Below are 16,713 nucleotides of genomic sequence, written 5' to 3'. Positions count from 1 at the left end.
ACATTTCTAGTTGTCAACGAAACATGCGAAACTTAAATAGTTAAATTTCATCTCAATTTGGAGAGAAATTACCTTTGAAAGTCCCATAAAAAATTGGCCTCAGTGTTATGAAGTCGCAGTAAGGCGTCAAAGCAAAACAATAAAATAGCTTTCAAGACGTCGTAATTTCTACACTACCCTGGACATAATTTTCAAAGATTAACCATATTAATGAAAACCAAAGGTTGCCTTAATTTAAAAAAGATAAAATAAAAAAGAAATTAACGAGTCAAAAACATTATATGATACAACGAAAAAGACCTTGATATATATACAAATATATGAAACACAATTTAACAAATAAGTACCGTATTATACATATTCATGAACACAAGCTTCTAACTTTCATTGACTTACTTCAACACCTGCGTACTTGAATCCTTTTTTGCCACAAAACTGTCGGCATTTTTTAACTGTCATACTTTTGTCTTTCAGTACATCTTTGGGTAATATTCTTTTGCTGTGATCCTGATAACAGCCAATATATCCTGATTCTGTAACAAAATGGAATAAAAACCTGCAGATTAAATATTTTCAAGATAATGTGAACTAAATTTCCTTTTATCTCTAAACAAATAACGTTTTTCCCACTTTTGTTAACCGTCAGCATATACAGTCAATTTTATAAGGATTAGTTATATTCTAAAGGCAATGCTTGACTCCTACAACTTGAAGATAAAAAGTAGTAATATATATAAAAATATATACAGTGACTACTTAGTACTTGTGAAAACAAGATTTATTTATTAATTACAGTTTGCTATGTTTACAAAATGAAAATACTTACGTTTCACTTTTTTACAGGATTTAACTCCATCGCCTTGGTATTTCCTTTTACAAACGCATTTTCCTTTTCTACACTTCGCTTTCTTATGACATTTGTTCCTGCACTTAGATGTTTTGGCTACTATAACATATAATTGTTCAAACTATTAGCAACTGTACTAGTTGGTATTACTATTAGATTCTGACATTTTAAGAATATGTAGATCGAAAGTGAGAATAGAAATGGGGAATATGTCAAAGACACAAAAACTCGACCAGAGAGCAGACAACAAGGCCACCAATAACCTTTTAATATCAACAATGCTCATATGCGCTTCAAACAAAATCGCAATTTAGCACATACCAGTAGTAAAATAAAATAACAGATATTTGGGGGAAATTAGTAATAAAAGTACTATTTGCCCAACCCTTAATCATCTCTTAGAAAAACTACCAACCCTTAATGTTGACAAAATGTTGCTGCTATGAACTTTTACGGAATCCAGCTAGATAGTCTATACAAAAAGTGAAAAAAGGTGGAACTTATGCATTATATATAGATGCGTAAGCAACATGGTCTTCTCTTGTCGTGAAGGATATATATCATACTTAGAATGTGGACTTAATATTATCTTTTAAAAATTCTACGATGTATCTTTCTAATATGTGTTATCATAGTTCCGTGTTAACTAGTTATTTACTTTCAAAATGTTGAACATGTTTTCAAAACGACTGATGAAGTTGTATTGGATAGTTATACTTTGATTAGCTTAAAAATAAAATGAACTTGGAATATTTTAAAAGCTTATCTAACGTGGAAACTAAATAAATATCATCCGCTCATTATATAGTAATATGTGGAGAAAAATAGGGGGGGAGGGGGGGGGGATATATATACAACCAAATCGTTACCTGTATAAATAGATATCCTCCATGTACCTCCACATATCTGTTGTTTATTTCCTGCGCATGGGGTTTTGCAATCACTTTCCTTTCGTTTTCTGTCTTTTCGTAAAACATTCCCGCAAAAACACTCGAATCCATACTATAAAAGATATATTAGTTGAATTATAGGTATCTCCTTTTCGTTAACATAGACCAATCATATATAACGTAGTTCAAACATTTGTTACATAAAAAAATACCAAAAACACTGAAAATTTTCAACTCTTCACAGATATTTCCCTATACATTTGTCTTAAATTAAATATAAAATGAAATAAAATTTACAAGTCTAACATCCTTATATATGTACAGTAAGCAAAAAAGACCATGTTTTATGGAAGGTGATCTGAAAAACATTTTAACAACTACATAGGATTCATCCGTAATTCAAATATTCACAAACAAAAGCCTCTTACTTTCATTGGCTTACCTCAAACTCCTAATACATGTACAGCAAAAAGGACCATGTTTTTTATGGAAAGTGATATAAAATATAATTTAACAATTACGTAAGAATTGACCGTATTTCAAATATTCATGATCAAAAGCCTCTAACTTCCATTGACTTACCTCAACACCTGCGTACTTGAATCCTTTTTGACCACAAAACCGTTGGCATTTTTGAACTGTCATTCTTTTGTCCTTAAGAACTTTTTTGGATAATATTCTTTTGCTGTCATCTTGATAGCAACCAATATATATTGATCCTTGAAAAAAATGGGGGGAAACTATAGATTGAATGTTGTCAAGATATTAAATACTAACATACTGTTTATGTGTAATCATTTAAAGATGTTATTACATACATAAACGGTTCACCAATAGTTGATCAAGTTTTCTTGATCGTCCACGTACCAACTTAAATTTCAGAGGAAAAGGTACAATTTGGTCCACCTTTGTATCTATAAATCACAAAGGATGAGCAAATCAAAAAAATAAGTTAAACGTCCTTCGTAAAAATATAAAACATATCGATTCGGAGACTGTTTATAATTATTTTTAATCATATAGCACGAGACAAACAGCTGCATACATTCATCTCAATCAATCTCTTGTGAATATTTGTCTCGTGTATATTTTAACTGCATCTTTTTATTTGAATATATTTGTAGATGTTTTGCATTGTTTGAGGTTTTTTGTTCGATTCCGTGCTGATGTGGTACAGATAACGTTTGCCGGAATTTTTGGGCATTTTGTTGCATCTAGTTGAACTAAATTGAATAACAATAACAGTTTAAATAAAAACATATGAGACTTGTGATTTGTCATATATTGTGTTATTGATGTTGGTTGTATTTTGTTACGTTGCATTTTTTTAAAAATTAGAATTGACATTTAAAAAAAACTGTGTACAAAATAAAACTACATACGTTTGACTTTTTTACAAGATCTAACTCCGTCGCCTTTGTATTTGCCTTTACAGATGCATTTTCCCTTTATACATCTGGCTTTCTTATGACATTTACTCTTGCACTTGGAAGTTTGAACTACAAAACGGTATAAAGTATGATTGTAACTACTTTTCTAATATAGTAAGTATCTTATCAATGTGTATCGTAAATTGTATCGGTCTACTGAAATTCGACTTTTGTCGATCAATAAGTTAGTCCCAATGATCACTAGAATATAGATAGCATTTTAAGTATGAACTCGAATAATTTAAAAGTACATTATTGTCTTTTGTAAAGAATATAACTCCGCCATGATAATAGACTTAACAGAATGCATATAAATGTCCTGTTTACAAAACTTTGACTTTTTGAAAATCTTAAGATTTTCTTTCCCCAGGCATAGATTTCATTAGCCGTATTTGACACAACTTTTTGGAATTTTGGGTCCTCAATGCTCTTCAACTTTGTACTTATTTGGCTTTATAGTCATTTTTATCTGAGCGTCACTGATGAGTTTTATGAAGGCGAAACGCGTATTTGGCGTATTATATCATAATCATGGTACCTTTGATAACTCATAATCATTGTACCTTTGATACTCATAATCATTGTACCTTTGATAACTATTATTGAATGATGTGATAGAGGGATACTGCTCACAAGAAATCTATCAAACCAAGAGTTCCAAATGATGAAATTGAAATCATCTCGTCGTAAATTTTACGGACGGCATCACGAGTTGGTTGACAGTTACGGAATAACCGTTTCACAAATAATATCGCATATGTTCCTTACGTCGTAACTACTATCCCTTTTCCTTGCATAAATGTGACTACCGAATTAGACTATTTACCGGATTTTTGATAACATGAGCAAGACGAAGGATGCAACATGTGGAACAGGATCTGCTTACCCTTCCAGAGCAACTGAGATCACTCTTAGTTTTTGGTCGGGTTCGTGTTGCTTAAACTTAAGTTTTCTATGTTTTGTCATGTGTACTATTGTTGCCTGTTTGTTTTTTTCATTTAAAGCCATGGCTTTGTCAAATTATTTTCGATTTATGAGTGTGACTTTCCCTCTGATATCTTTCGTTCTCTTTAATTGGGTATATCTAGCCGTTATTGAAATCGTAATTATGATTAAATTACCTTTGTCCTTTTTACAAGATCTAACTCCGTCACCTTTGTATTTGCCTTTGCAGACGCATTTTCCCTTTTTACATCTGGCTTTCTTATGACATTTTGTGCTGCACTTGGAAGTCTTAACTGCAAAACGGTATAAAGTATGATTGTAACTATTTTTCTGATATAGTTAGTATCTTATCGATGTTTATCGTAAATTGTACAGTCTACTGAACATCGACTTTTGTCGATCAATTAAGTATGGTCTCGAATAATATAGAAGTAAATTACATTGTCTTTTGTGAAGGATATAACTCCGTCGCCTTGACTGTTGACTTAACATTATTTCCTGTTCACAAAACTTTGAATTTTTCGATAAACTACGTTTTTTCTTATCACAGGCATAGATTACATTAGCCGTATTTGGCAAAACGTTTTGGAATTTGGGTCCTCAATGCTATTCAACTTTGTACTTGTTTATGAAATGTTCAGATGTATTTATCTTATATGTGTTAAAATAGTGCCGTGTTCACAAGTAATTTACTTTCAAAATGTCGAACCTGTTTTAAAAACGACTGATGAAGTTGTATTGGATAGATATACTTCGATAAGCTTAAAAATAAAATGAATTTAGAATATTTCAAAGGCGTATATAACGTGGCAAATAAATAAAGATCATCATCTCATTATACAATTTTATATAGTAGTATGTTGTGTAGGAAAAGGGGAAATATAAACAAACAACTTCTTACCTGTATAAATAGAGATTCGCCATGTACCTCCACATATCTGTCGTTTATTTCCTGCGCATGGTGTTTTGCAATCACTTTCCTTTCGTCTTCTGTCTTTTCGTAAAACATTCCCACAAAAGCATTCGAATCCATACTATAAAACAGTATAAGTTGTATTATAAGAATCTCCTTTTCAGTAACATATACCAATCCTATATAACGTAGTGCAAAAATGTGTTACATAATAAAATACCAAAATCAAAGAAAAATTCCAAACGGAAATTCAATTATTGAATTGCAAAATCAAATGTTGAAACACATCAAAACATCAAAACTGGTATACAACTAATTTTTCTAACTTTCAGAGGCATATCCTTATGAAGACAACGGTGTAGAAAATAAAGACGTTTTTTGTTATAACTACATATGTCTTAAAATAAAAATGTCTTGTAAATATAAAATGGAATAAATTTAACCGGTCTAAAATCCTAATACATGTACAGTAAAACAAAAAGGACCATGTTTTTTTATGGAAAGTGATATAAAATATAATTTAACAATTACGTAAGAATTTACCGTATTTCAAATATTCATGATCAAAAGCCCATAACTTCCATTAACTTACCTCAACACCTGCGTATTTGAATCCTTTTTGACCACAAAATTGTTGGCATTTTTGAACTGTCATTCTTTTGTCTTTTAGTACTTTTTTGGATAATATTCGTTTGCTGTCATCTTGATAGCAACCAATATATGCTGATCCTTTGAAAAATTGCGCGGAAAACTTTATATTGAATATTTTCAAGATATTATATACAATATTTCCTATTTCGTTGATATGTAATCACTTAAAGATATTATTACATACATGAACTTTTCAACAACTGTTGAACAATTTAAAAAAAACAAGTTTTCTTTATCGTCCGCGTACCAATTAAAATTTCAAGGGAGAAGGTACAATAAGGGCAATTTTATCGCGGACCCCCCCCCCCCCCCCCCATTTTGTATGCATAAAAAAGGTATGAGAAAGTAAAAAAAAAATACGCTCTCCGTTAATTGTTAAGACTTATCATTTCTGAGACTGTTTACATTACTTCCAACCATACAGCTCGAGACATATAGCTGCATACATCCATCTCAATTGGTCTCTTGTGGATATTTGTCTCGTTTATATTTATACCGCATATTTTTATTTGAATATCTTTGTAGATGTTTAAGCATGGTTGGTGTTTTTTGTTCGATTCCTTGCTTATGTGATACAGATAGCGTTTACCGGAGTTTTGGGGCATTTCTATAGTTGAACTAGTTGAACTACATTTTAATAAAATTAACAGTCAAACGAAAAACATATATGGCTTGTGATTTGTGACATATTGAATTAGTGATATTGGTTGTATTTGTTTACGTTGTATTTTTTTTTTAAATTAACATTGACATTTAAGTATAATTGTGTATAAAATAAAACTACATACGTTTGGCTTTTTTACAAGAACTAACTCCATCGCCTTTGTATTTGCCTTTACAAACGCATTTTCCCTTTATACATCTGGCTTTCTTATGACATTTTCTCCTGCACTTGGAAGTCTGAACTGTAAAACGGTATAAAGTATGATTGTTACTACTTTGATGATATCTTATATATTTTTTATCGTAAATTGTAACAGTCTACTAAACATCGACTTTTGTAGATCAACAACTCTGTCCCAATGACCAATGGATTATAGACAACATGGGAAGTAGGGCTTCGAATAATATTAAATTACATTCCTTTGTTTTTGTAAAGGCTATTACTCTGTCGCCTTGATGATTGACTTAACAGAACGCATATAAAGTTCCTGTTTACAAAACTTTGATGTTTTCGAAATACTAAGGATTTTCTAATCCCAGGCAAAGATAACCTGATCCGTATTTGGCAAATTGTTTTGGACTTTTTGTTTCCAAAATGCTCTTTAAACTTGAAATTGTTTAGCTTTACAACTATTTTGAACTGAGCGGTACTAATGAGTCTTTTATAGATGAAACGCACGTCTGGCAAATAAAATTATAATCCTGGTACCTTTGATACCTAATAATGAATGCTGTTATTTGGTAGATCAAAAAGTTATTGAAATCTTAGTTATGATTAAATTACCTTTGACCTTTTTACAAGATCGAACTCCGTCGCCTTTGTATTTGCCTTTACAGACGCATTTTCCTTTTATACATCTGGCTTTCTTATGACATTTATTCCTGCACTTGGAAGTCTGAACTGCAAAACGGTATACAGAATGATTGTAACTACTTTTATGATATAGTTAGTATCTTATCTATGTTACTCGTAAAAAATTGTAACAGTACATTCAACATCGATTTATGCCGATCAATTAGTCAGTCATAATGATCACTGGAATAAGGATAACATCTTAATTATGAACTCGAATAATATGAAAGTACATTTCTATGTCTTTTGTAAAAAATGTAACTCCGTCGCAATGATAATTGACTTAACATAATGCATCTAAATGTTCTGTTAGCAAAACTTTGAATTTTTCGAAGAAACAAAGGATTCTCTTACACCAGGCGTAGATTCTATAGCCGTATTTAGCACATCTTTTGGAATTTCGGGCCCTCAATGCTCTTCAACTTTGTATTTGTTTGGCTTTATAACTTTTTTGATCTGTGCGTCAGTAAAGAGACTTGTGAAGACGAAACGCGTATCTGGCGTATTAAATCATAATCATGGTACCTTTAATAACTATTTTTGAATGACGTTATTAGGGATATCTAGCTGCTATTGAAATCTTAGTTATGATTAAATTACCTTTGACCTTTTTGCAAGATCGAACTCCGTCGCCTTTGTATTTGCCTTTACAAACGCATTTCCCTTTTATACATCTGGCTTTCTTATGACATTTTCTCCGGCACGTGGAAGTCTGAACTGTAAAACGATATAAAGTATGATTGTTACTATTTTGATGATATAGTTAGTATCTAATCTATGTTTATCGTAAATTATAACAATAACTTCGACTTTTGTCGATCAATTAGTCAGTCCCCATGATCACTGGAATATAGAAAACTTCTTAAGTAGGAACTCGAATGATATAAAAGTACATCCCTTTAGTTTTTGTAGGGTTTATACCTCAGTCACCTTAATAATTGATTCAACATTTAGGTATCTTCTATAGCTGACTATGCGGTATGGCGTTTGCTCATTTTTGTAGGCCATACTGTGAATTATAGTTGTTTATTTCTGGATCGTTTTTGTCTCTTGTGGAGAGTTGTCTCTTTAGCAATCAAACCACATCTTCATTTTTCATATTGGCAGAACGCATATCCTGTTCATAAAGTTTTGAATTTTTCGAATAACTAAAGATTTCCTTAAACCAGTCAAAGATTACCTTCGCCGTTTTGTTCACAACTTTTTTGAATTTTGTGTCCTCAATGCTTTTTACATTTTGTAAGTTTGTACATTTTTGGCTTTATACCTATTTTGATCTGAGCATCACTGATCAGTTTTATGTAGACGAAACTCGCGTCTAACGTAATACATGATAATCCTGATACCTTTGATAAATATTATTGAATGATGTTATTTGGTAGATCTGCAAGTTATCGAAATTTTAATTATAATAAAATTACCTTTGACTTTTTTACATGATCTAACACCGTCGCCTTTATATTTGCCTTTACAGACGCAGTTTCCCTTTATACATCTGGCTTTCTTATGACATTTTCTCTTACACTTGGGTGTCTGGACTGCAAAAATGACAATTTATCGAAATCTAAGGTTAAATGGTTGTAAATGTATTTCTTAGAATGATTAATTCTTAATTCATGTTTAACATACATTTAAACGATCTGCTCAAATTTTAGTTAATTTGTCAATGACTATGTGAGTAATAAGGGAAGGTTGAATACAAAACATGTTACACATATAAAATATTAGTACGTACAGACCGTTGCCCTCTGTACAACATGTTCTTCGTCTCACTGATATCATGTTTCACACAAGCATAACCTATTTATAATATCCTGCTTACAACGCCTAACCTATTCATAAATTGCGATATTTTATGATTTTGATGTTTTCTCCAACATTACACAATTTTACAAATAACGACGTACTTAAATTGTTGTGATTTCTTTGCTGACACTCAGACATGATTTTGTTTTATTATGACATTGAAGTTTAATGGTCGGCTGGACAACTACTTTTGCTGCAGACTAGTCATATATGCCGACAAGTTTGTAATACGGTAAAACGCTAAATAACGGGGCAATATCTAGCCTTTCGGCAAGCAAAATCGAAACCATATTTAAAATATGATCTGAGTAGAATACACATCAATACCTACTGCTCGAAACACAAGAGTTGTAGACTTTTGTATCTTGAGATACACATGTTAGACAACCAGATACGTATACAGTAACTATAATGCTAGTAGGTAAAAGTTACTGAAATCTTAGTTATGATTAAATTACCTTTGACTTTTTTACAAGATGTAACTCCGTCGCCTTTATATTTGCCTTTACACACGCATTTCCCTTTTATACATCTGGCTTTCCTATGACATTTTCTCCTGCACTTGGAAGTGTGGACTGTAAAATGGATAATTTATCGAATATAAGGTTAAATGATTGTTATTTCATTTTTGAATGCTCTAGAAATTATAAATTCATAATTTATTTTTACGATACATTTAAACGATCATCTGCTCAAAATGTAGTTAATTTGTCTGTTACAAAGTAAGTACTTAGAGAAGGTTCCGCAAGCGGAAGTTGTCCTCAGTTGGACCCTAAATAAAAAAGTGAATAGTCTAAATCTGCATACCTTTGATGTTTACGCAAGATCTTATTCCATCGCCCTTGTATCCTGATTTACAAATACATTTTCCTCTTATACACTTGGCTTGTCTATGACATTTTCTCATGCATTTTGGTGTCTTGTCTGCAAAGCGTTTGAATCATTAGATATATATATTGTGATTTCATTTCTCATTTATGTTTACCCTAAATATCTACAATTTGATCGTTTTTTGTCGATGAATGAGTCAGTCCTTATATTATTGTTTTTAATAATTACATATAATGTATGTTTCATCATAATACTTTATTCTGATTGGCTTACTGCACATCACGTGTTTTTCTTAAAGCAATTGCGTCACTCAAAAAAACTTTTTATTCATGATAACACGTGATCCCACAATAAAGTGCACAGGTCAATTAAATACAACAATCATAAAATTCGTGTTTTCATGATTATAGCTAAAAATGTAATTATAAGTATTGAACGCTTTTTTTTGTAACTTCATAGGGTTGTAAAAGCGTTGACCGTGCGCACATGTTTAGTGAACACGCTTCCGCGCTTAATACAAAATGTACTTCGGTCAACGTTTTACACCCTAATGAAGAAATAATGAACAAAAAGAAGCATTCAATTCTTAAATAAAAACATGTTAACCAAGAACTCGGATGATATAGATTAAAATTTATTTGACTTTTTCTGTGGTATTTCTGCTGTTTACATGTTAAAATGAACTACTGTGTATTATACTATGTAATTAATATACGGGTCTCTGTGATGAGTGTAATTGCGTTTGATTGTACTGTTTTCCTGTCTCATGTTAGCGATATTTTTACCATTGCCATATAAACGCGAGGTTTGGCTAACCATAACACTAGGTTCAACCTACCATTTTGTTCCTTTATGTCTTATACCAAGTAAGGAATATGGCAGTTGTTAGAAAATATTTCGTTTGTATGTATGTTGTCGTTTTCTTATGTTGCACTTCAGTGTTTCTGTTGTTCCGTTGTTTTCCTCTCATAGTGGATTTGTTGTTCTTGATTTTAGTTTGTAAACCCGCTTTGTTTTTCTCTCAACTTATGTTTTACATTTAAAAAGCGGTATACTTCTATTAACTTTTTTACAACAATACACATCGTCGCCTCGGGATCCCGCTTCACAGACGCATCCAAATTGTCTATTTCATTTATTCATGTAAATTTAAAATTTAATATGCACTGTAAGCGTTGTAGTTTCTTTGTTGACACTGAAAGCTTTGTTTTGTTTTGTTTTATCCTAACTCTGATGACAAAATCGGATCGACGACTAGTTTTGACTGTCAGTCATAATGAATAATAGAGATAAAAGATATCTATGGGATACGTCAAAATCAAACTGACAATCTAATAGCAATAAACGAAAAGTGACGAAAGGGCAAACAACTATACACAAAACACAACAGAGAAAAATGAGGTTTGCAACCCACAGCTAAAAAAAAAACAGAAAATGAATTAACAATAAAGTCTTAATAATTATAATCTATAGTGATGGTATACATACTTTTCTTGTTTTTACAATATCTAACTCCATCGCCTTTGTATCTTGGTTTACATACGCATTTTCCATTTATACACATGGCTTTTTTATGACATTTTGTCCTGCACTTGGGCTTCTTGGGCTTCTTAGGTTTCATGGGTTTCTTATACTTCTTGGGCTTCTTAGGCTTCTTGGGCCTCTTAGGTTTCATGGGTTTCTTATACTTCTTGGGCCTCTTAGGCTTCTTGGGCCTCTTAGGTTTCTTGGGTTTCTTATGCTTCTTGGGCTTCTTAGGCTTTTTGGGCATCTTAGGTTTCTTAGGTTTCTTATACTTCTTGGGCCTTTTAGGCTTCTTGGGACTCTTAGGCTTCTTGTTCCTCCTACGCTTCGCGTGCCTCTTATGCCTCGTGGGCTTAATGCCTGCAAAATTGGCAATCGTTCAAACAATGAGTAATGTGTTGGCCATTTTTGTATGGCTGAGACATTGATGAATATTTATAGTATAATAAATACTGCTTTTACGTGTATAATTTTGGTAAATAAAGCTTTCCGTCTGTTGTTTATTCTTTAGTTTTCTATGTTGTGTCATGTGTACTATTGTTTTTTTGTTTGTCTTTTTTCATTTTTAGCCATGGCGTTGTCAGTTTATTTTAGATTTATGAGTTTGACTGTCCCTTTGCCTTTGGTATCTTTCGCCCCTTTTTTTGTACAATCGATTTTTTTTTAAATATTTTCCATACATACATTTTTCTTTGAATATGGAATAAAACAACTACTGTCCTTTGTTTCGGTAACTATTTCACAATAACTGTCTTCTGATGAGGTAAATATGTAGTTTTATTGACTTTTGAAAAACTGATATTTACTCGAGGCCAACGGCCGAAGTGAATATCCGTTTTTCAAAGTCAATTAAACCACATATTTACCGAAACAGAAGACGACCGTAATTATTTTATTCCATATTCCGAGAGAAATGTAAGATAAGATAAGATAAGATAAATTTTATTTTCCAAATTAGGTCCCCAGGGGGGCATATACACATAACATATATGATTGATACAACATACAGTATTTTACATAACATTGTAAAATAAACTATTGAAATAGTCATACAGGTATTTTTTGTTAAATAAAAAAGTATTTGAGAGTTGCTACTCCAGAGATGTGGCAAACCCCATTTATTTTTTATTTTTTTTATTTTTTATTTTTTTTTTTCTCACTTGATTTTATAATATTTTGCTGAAAATGTATAAATATAAAATATAAAATAAATGATTGTTTAGCTGCAACAGACACCAAGGGACGATGCTCTAGGATTGTGATCTTAAAAGCTCTAACAATCCTCCTCGTATCTGATGCAGAAAAACAAACACAAATGAAAAAAGTTTATGTATATTCACAGCAAATAATGTAACGGTAATTATTTACAAAAAACAATTGTTCAACAAAGTTAACGTTCGTATCAAAAATATGCAAGGAAATCACACCACGGTTAGCGCGGTAAATATACTCTTTTCCCGCAGACGGTTTATTCAAAATCCAATTCATAGAGAAGAACCTACTAAAATTTTATCAATATGGAATAAGTGGTTTTATTGAGATAAAGAACCACTTATTCGTTCCGGTTCGAAAGAACATGCCAGAAAGAACCACTAAAACATATTTGACACAAAAGAGTTCCTAAGTAAAGCTGTCAGTTTGTCAATATGTTCAATATTAGCCATTGACAGTTTTGGTCTGAATATGTTCCACATTAGCCATGGAAAGTTTTGATCTGAATATGTTCAATATTAGCCATGGAAAGTTTTGGTCTGAAAAAGAAGGCTTGAGGACTTAAAAATCACCGTAAGGGGTTGGTTCAGTAAGATCCCTTTTTGGCCCCAAAATATAGCAGTTTTAGAAAATTTTGAATATGTAATCGTTAAGATATTTATTGAAAAGTAGAATGCTTCTGCTACATAAATATGGGCTGTTTTGGACAATATAATGCACATATATAGAATTAACAAGCAACATTAAATCGTGCTAAGTTACTGAAATCTTCACAATTTGATGATTTTAGTTAAATTTTAGACTGTTTCTGTCTTAAATGAAAGTGGCCGCCTTCGTGTTCATCCATAATATTGAAATGTAAGTTGTATTTGATGACAATTAAAACATAACATATATAAAGGTTGAGGATGAACACGGATGCGGATACTTTCATTTTTGACAAAAAACATCTGAAAAGTGACGATTTTTGGCATATTTGATAGATTTTTTCATATTTAAGCTTGAATCGTAGCGTTTTTAATGACGTAATCAGTTAAAATATTTCCTATAAACTAATTGAATCAATTGAAATAGACACTTAAGTGTTTAAAAAGTGTCTGAAATCTTTCGTTAGATGAACTTGAAAATTGAGGCCGAAATCGCGCCTTATCAGACCTACTCCTTTACACTAGACTTAAAATGTTTCTACATAATTGCATACACGGAATAATATAATTAATATTATAGTGCCACATTCAAGTCTTACTGCTGCTATTTCATTGTTCATGAGTAATTAACATTGTGATTTCAATTTTAAAACATAGTCATGACATCAATATTTAGTCAGAAACCTACCTTTACAGGAATAGGAAACAGTGACGTATTTGTATGTCCCGGGACAAGGATCACCATACAGCCCGTTATTTGCAGAAACAAGGCATGATTTTCGCCCATTACAATTCTTCCTTGAGATGTCCAGCGGTTTATTCGTAGAACAGCGAGTTGTTTTTATGTTTGGGGATTTGCATGTTCTTTTATTAGATCTACCATACGTTGCCTGCTTAATCTGGATAACTTGGTTCCATGGACATGTCAATCTTGTTTGGGAGTTTTCGCAAATTACTTTCCTTTTGCTCTCTGGAAATAGAAATATTGGCATACATGTAGAAAATGGAAATGATACGATTATTATGTTTGATGCATTTGCTGTCTAATGTACTCCTGCCGTATTGATTCAAATTTGATACACTTTAAACTAAAAACGTAATGCAGAACAATAGTTCATGGAAACCAATACACATGTCATAAATCTTAGGAGAATTCAAATTTCGTTCTATTCCTGACGACACAACATCCAATAAAGTACTGACAGGAACAACGAAGAACGAACCCATCCGATGGCCATGCGACAACTTTATAATCATAAATAAAACATTCAGTTGAACAAAACTTAGAAATAGATATGCAACATTTTGTACATGTATAATAAATGTACTGATCTCAATGACAGAATGATATATATCAATGAACTCTATGGTCTTCTTGTTGCTAGTTTTTCTTGTTCAAATTATGGTATATGCTATGGGTTTGCATTATTGACTTGCAATACAATAGTATACATAAACGCTGATTTTTGGATTATTTTGTAATATTTGAACCAAAGTTACCGCTTTTCTAAATGAAACAAAATCGTGTTTAAATTGACTGTCTAAATATAACCACCATAGCACGTCAGTTATCAGATAACCAAGAGCACAATTGTAAATGAAAGGATTCCTTTTGTTTTCGATAACACAAATCCACTACACGAGTTATAACCGATTTTATGACTTGTTGTGCAAGTAGCATTTCTGTGCTGGATTTGCGTTCAATATCGTAGCGGCTACATAGGGCTACGACGATTTATGACTTTTGAGATTGTAGTTAGCCTATCTGCTATATAGATATTTATTGCAGCTATGCTAGATACTCGTTCAGTAGTCAAAAATCTAGGTAGCATTACATAGCCGCTACGATATTGAAAGCAACCTATGTATAAAGCCTCAATTTTGTATATATACTGTTCAATTTCGAAACCATACGAGTTATAAGGTTTGTTTGTCACTTCGCAAAAACTGATTGGCAAGCATCGATACTAATGGCTTGTTTTATGGAAAGAAAAACCTCATTTGTGAAGCTACAACGCTGAATCAGATTTTAAAAAAATCGATAACTGAACTACTAGTATCATGATTGGTTAAATCCGTAATCCGATAGTACAAATTTAAATAATATCACTTAAATGGTAATAGCACTTTTGCAGAGGAATACAATGGCCGTGGGACATTAGCGCCAATTTCTAAAATGTTCAATCTCTTTTCCGACGATTTTATTTTTTTTTTAATTTTCGCCGATTTTTTATTTGCTCCTAATAGCATTTACAGTTTTGCATAGATGAGTAAATACGGGCCATATATATCGAAAGGTCAGTACAAACAATCGAAAGAAAGGTATACTTATTTATCGCAATTGCAAAACGCCGCGAATAATGTACTATAAATTGAAAACTTGATCAGTAGAACGAGACAAAAAGGAGTTGTCAACAAAACCCAACCTCTGTAGAGGTATCTTAAACTAGTATATTTTATTTATTTCGTATTTTCTACGTGCATACATAATACTATATTTGACTTTGTATCAACATAAAAACAATTTCATACTTCTTTATAGTTAAAAGATGATATTATTCGAAAAAACAACTATTGAATTGCAATTCTGAAGACCTTTTTAAAAAAAATCTGCATAAAATTATATATAATTTGTATCTAAATATAGTATGCTCGACTTCAAATCAATACCTTTGACTGAGAACACCAACCCCCTTTTCAGAACAATGAAAAATCAATTTAATTAAGGAACAACATGAGTAAAGAAAATGATAATTCAAATTTAGCATTTAGGTATGATTATTATCGATGTATGCAACATGTCTCTACCGATGTTCAAACGCATACATCCTCTTTTTTTAGTACATGTAATATGTTCCGTTTTTATTTAATTTAAAAAATAAAATAAAGTGTAAGTGCAAAAACTTTCACATTTATTTATTTTTAAAGGAAATTGCATGTAACTCTAACAACAACTCAAATGCGTTAAATTCTGGCACTTGATATTTCACGTAAGGCTTTTAAAAATTCATCTTACCAACTGACTGTATGACTACCACAAGCAACAAAAGGAAAACTCCGTGGCGTGCCGCCATGACTCCGGCCGTTTGAATGTCATGTGATTCGACGTTGCTTATGTACCCCTAATAAACCCACGTGTGAACAAGTACATTGATCCGAAATATTGATGAATTCGGGTACGTATCTAGCAATCTAGTTCAATAATATATATTGTCCTTCCAATTTCAAAAAGGTTTCAAAAGAATTGGTGAAACAGGTTGTGTTGTTTACGCAGTAAAAATCAGAAAAAAAATGACAATAATTACACTTAAAGATTTTTGATTGTATCAAAATTTGAGAAATATCTTTTATGTATACCTTTTCTAATATGTTTCACAAAATTATCAGCAAATTAAATATAGTAACATGAGTTTGTACAGGTTACTTTGATTGTATCTACAAGTAGGTTATAGGCTATCTATATTAAAATGCTACTATTTGTCTATCCGTCAATAACAATTT

General features: G+C 31.7%; 2 protein-coding genes across 12 annotated transcripts in view; one reads left to right on the top strand and one right to left on the bottom strand.

Annotated features, from left to right (window-relative positions):
• LOC134711166 (uncharacterized) overlaps positions 1–16,310 on the bottom strand; it is a 76,188-nt gene extending 59,878 nt beyond the window's left edge. For all 3 annotated transcript variants that reach the window (XM_063571614.1, XM_063571616.1, XM_063571615.1), the window contains exons 1-17: positions 16,229–16,310; positions 13,901–14,182; positions 11,318–11,713; positions 9,806–9,922; positions 9,457–9,573; positions 8,614–8,730; positions 7,793–7,909; positions 7,124–7,240; positions 6,465–6,581; positions 5,618–5,754; positions 5,014–5,146; positions 4,289–4,405; positions 3,120–3,236; positions 2,320–2,456; positions 1,717–1,849; positions 827–946; positions 397–533 (exon numbers count right to left, since the gene is read on the bottom strand). In XM_063571614.1, the coding sequence (XP_063427684.1) occupies positions 397–533; positions 827–946; positions 1,717–1,849; positions 2,320–2,456; positions 3,120–3,236; positions 4,289–4,405; positions 5,014–5,146; positions 5,618–5,754; positions 6,465–6,581; positions 7,124–7,240; positions 7,793–7,909; positions 8,614–8,730; positions 9,457–9,573; positions 9,806–9,922; positions 11,318–11,713; positions 13,901–14,182; positions 16,229–16,286 (2,469 nt within the window). In that variant the 5' untranslated portion in view covers positions 16,287–16,310. The remainder of the gene's footprint in view (positions 1–396; positions 534–826; positions 947–1,716; positions 1,850–2,319; positions 2,457–3,119; positions 3,237–4,288; positions 4,406–5,013; positions 5,147–5,617; positions 5,755–6,464; positions 6,582–7,123; positions 7,241–7,792; positions 7,910–8,613; positions 8,731–9,456; positions 9,574–9,805; positions 9,923–11,317; positions 11,714–13,900; positions 14,183–16,228) is intronic.
• Positions 1–16,713, top strand: part of LOC134711167 (uncharacterized) — a 431,307-nt gene that overhangs the window by 167,064 nt on the left and 247,530 nt on the right. The gene's annotated exons all lie outside the window — the stretch shown is intronic.

Source organism: Mytilus trossulus, chromosome 3, assembly GCF_036588685.1.
Source record: "Mytilus trossulus isolate FHL-02 chromosome 3, PNRI_Mtr1.1.1.hap1, whole genome shotgun sequence".
Lineage (NCBI taxonomy): Eukaryota > Metazoa > Mollusca > Bivalvia > Mytilida > Mytilidae > Mytilus > Mytilus trossulus.
Note: the sequence above shows the minus strand (reverse complement) of the source record. Positions and strands in the feature narration are given on the sequence as shown.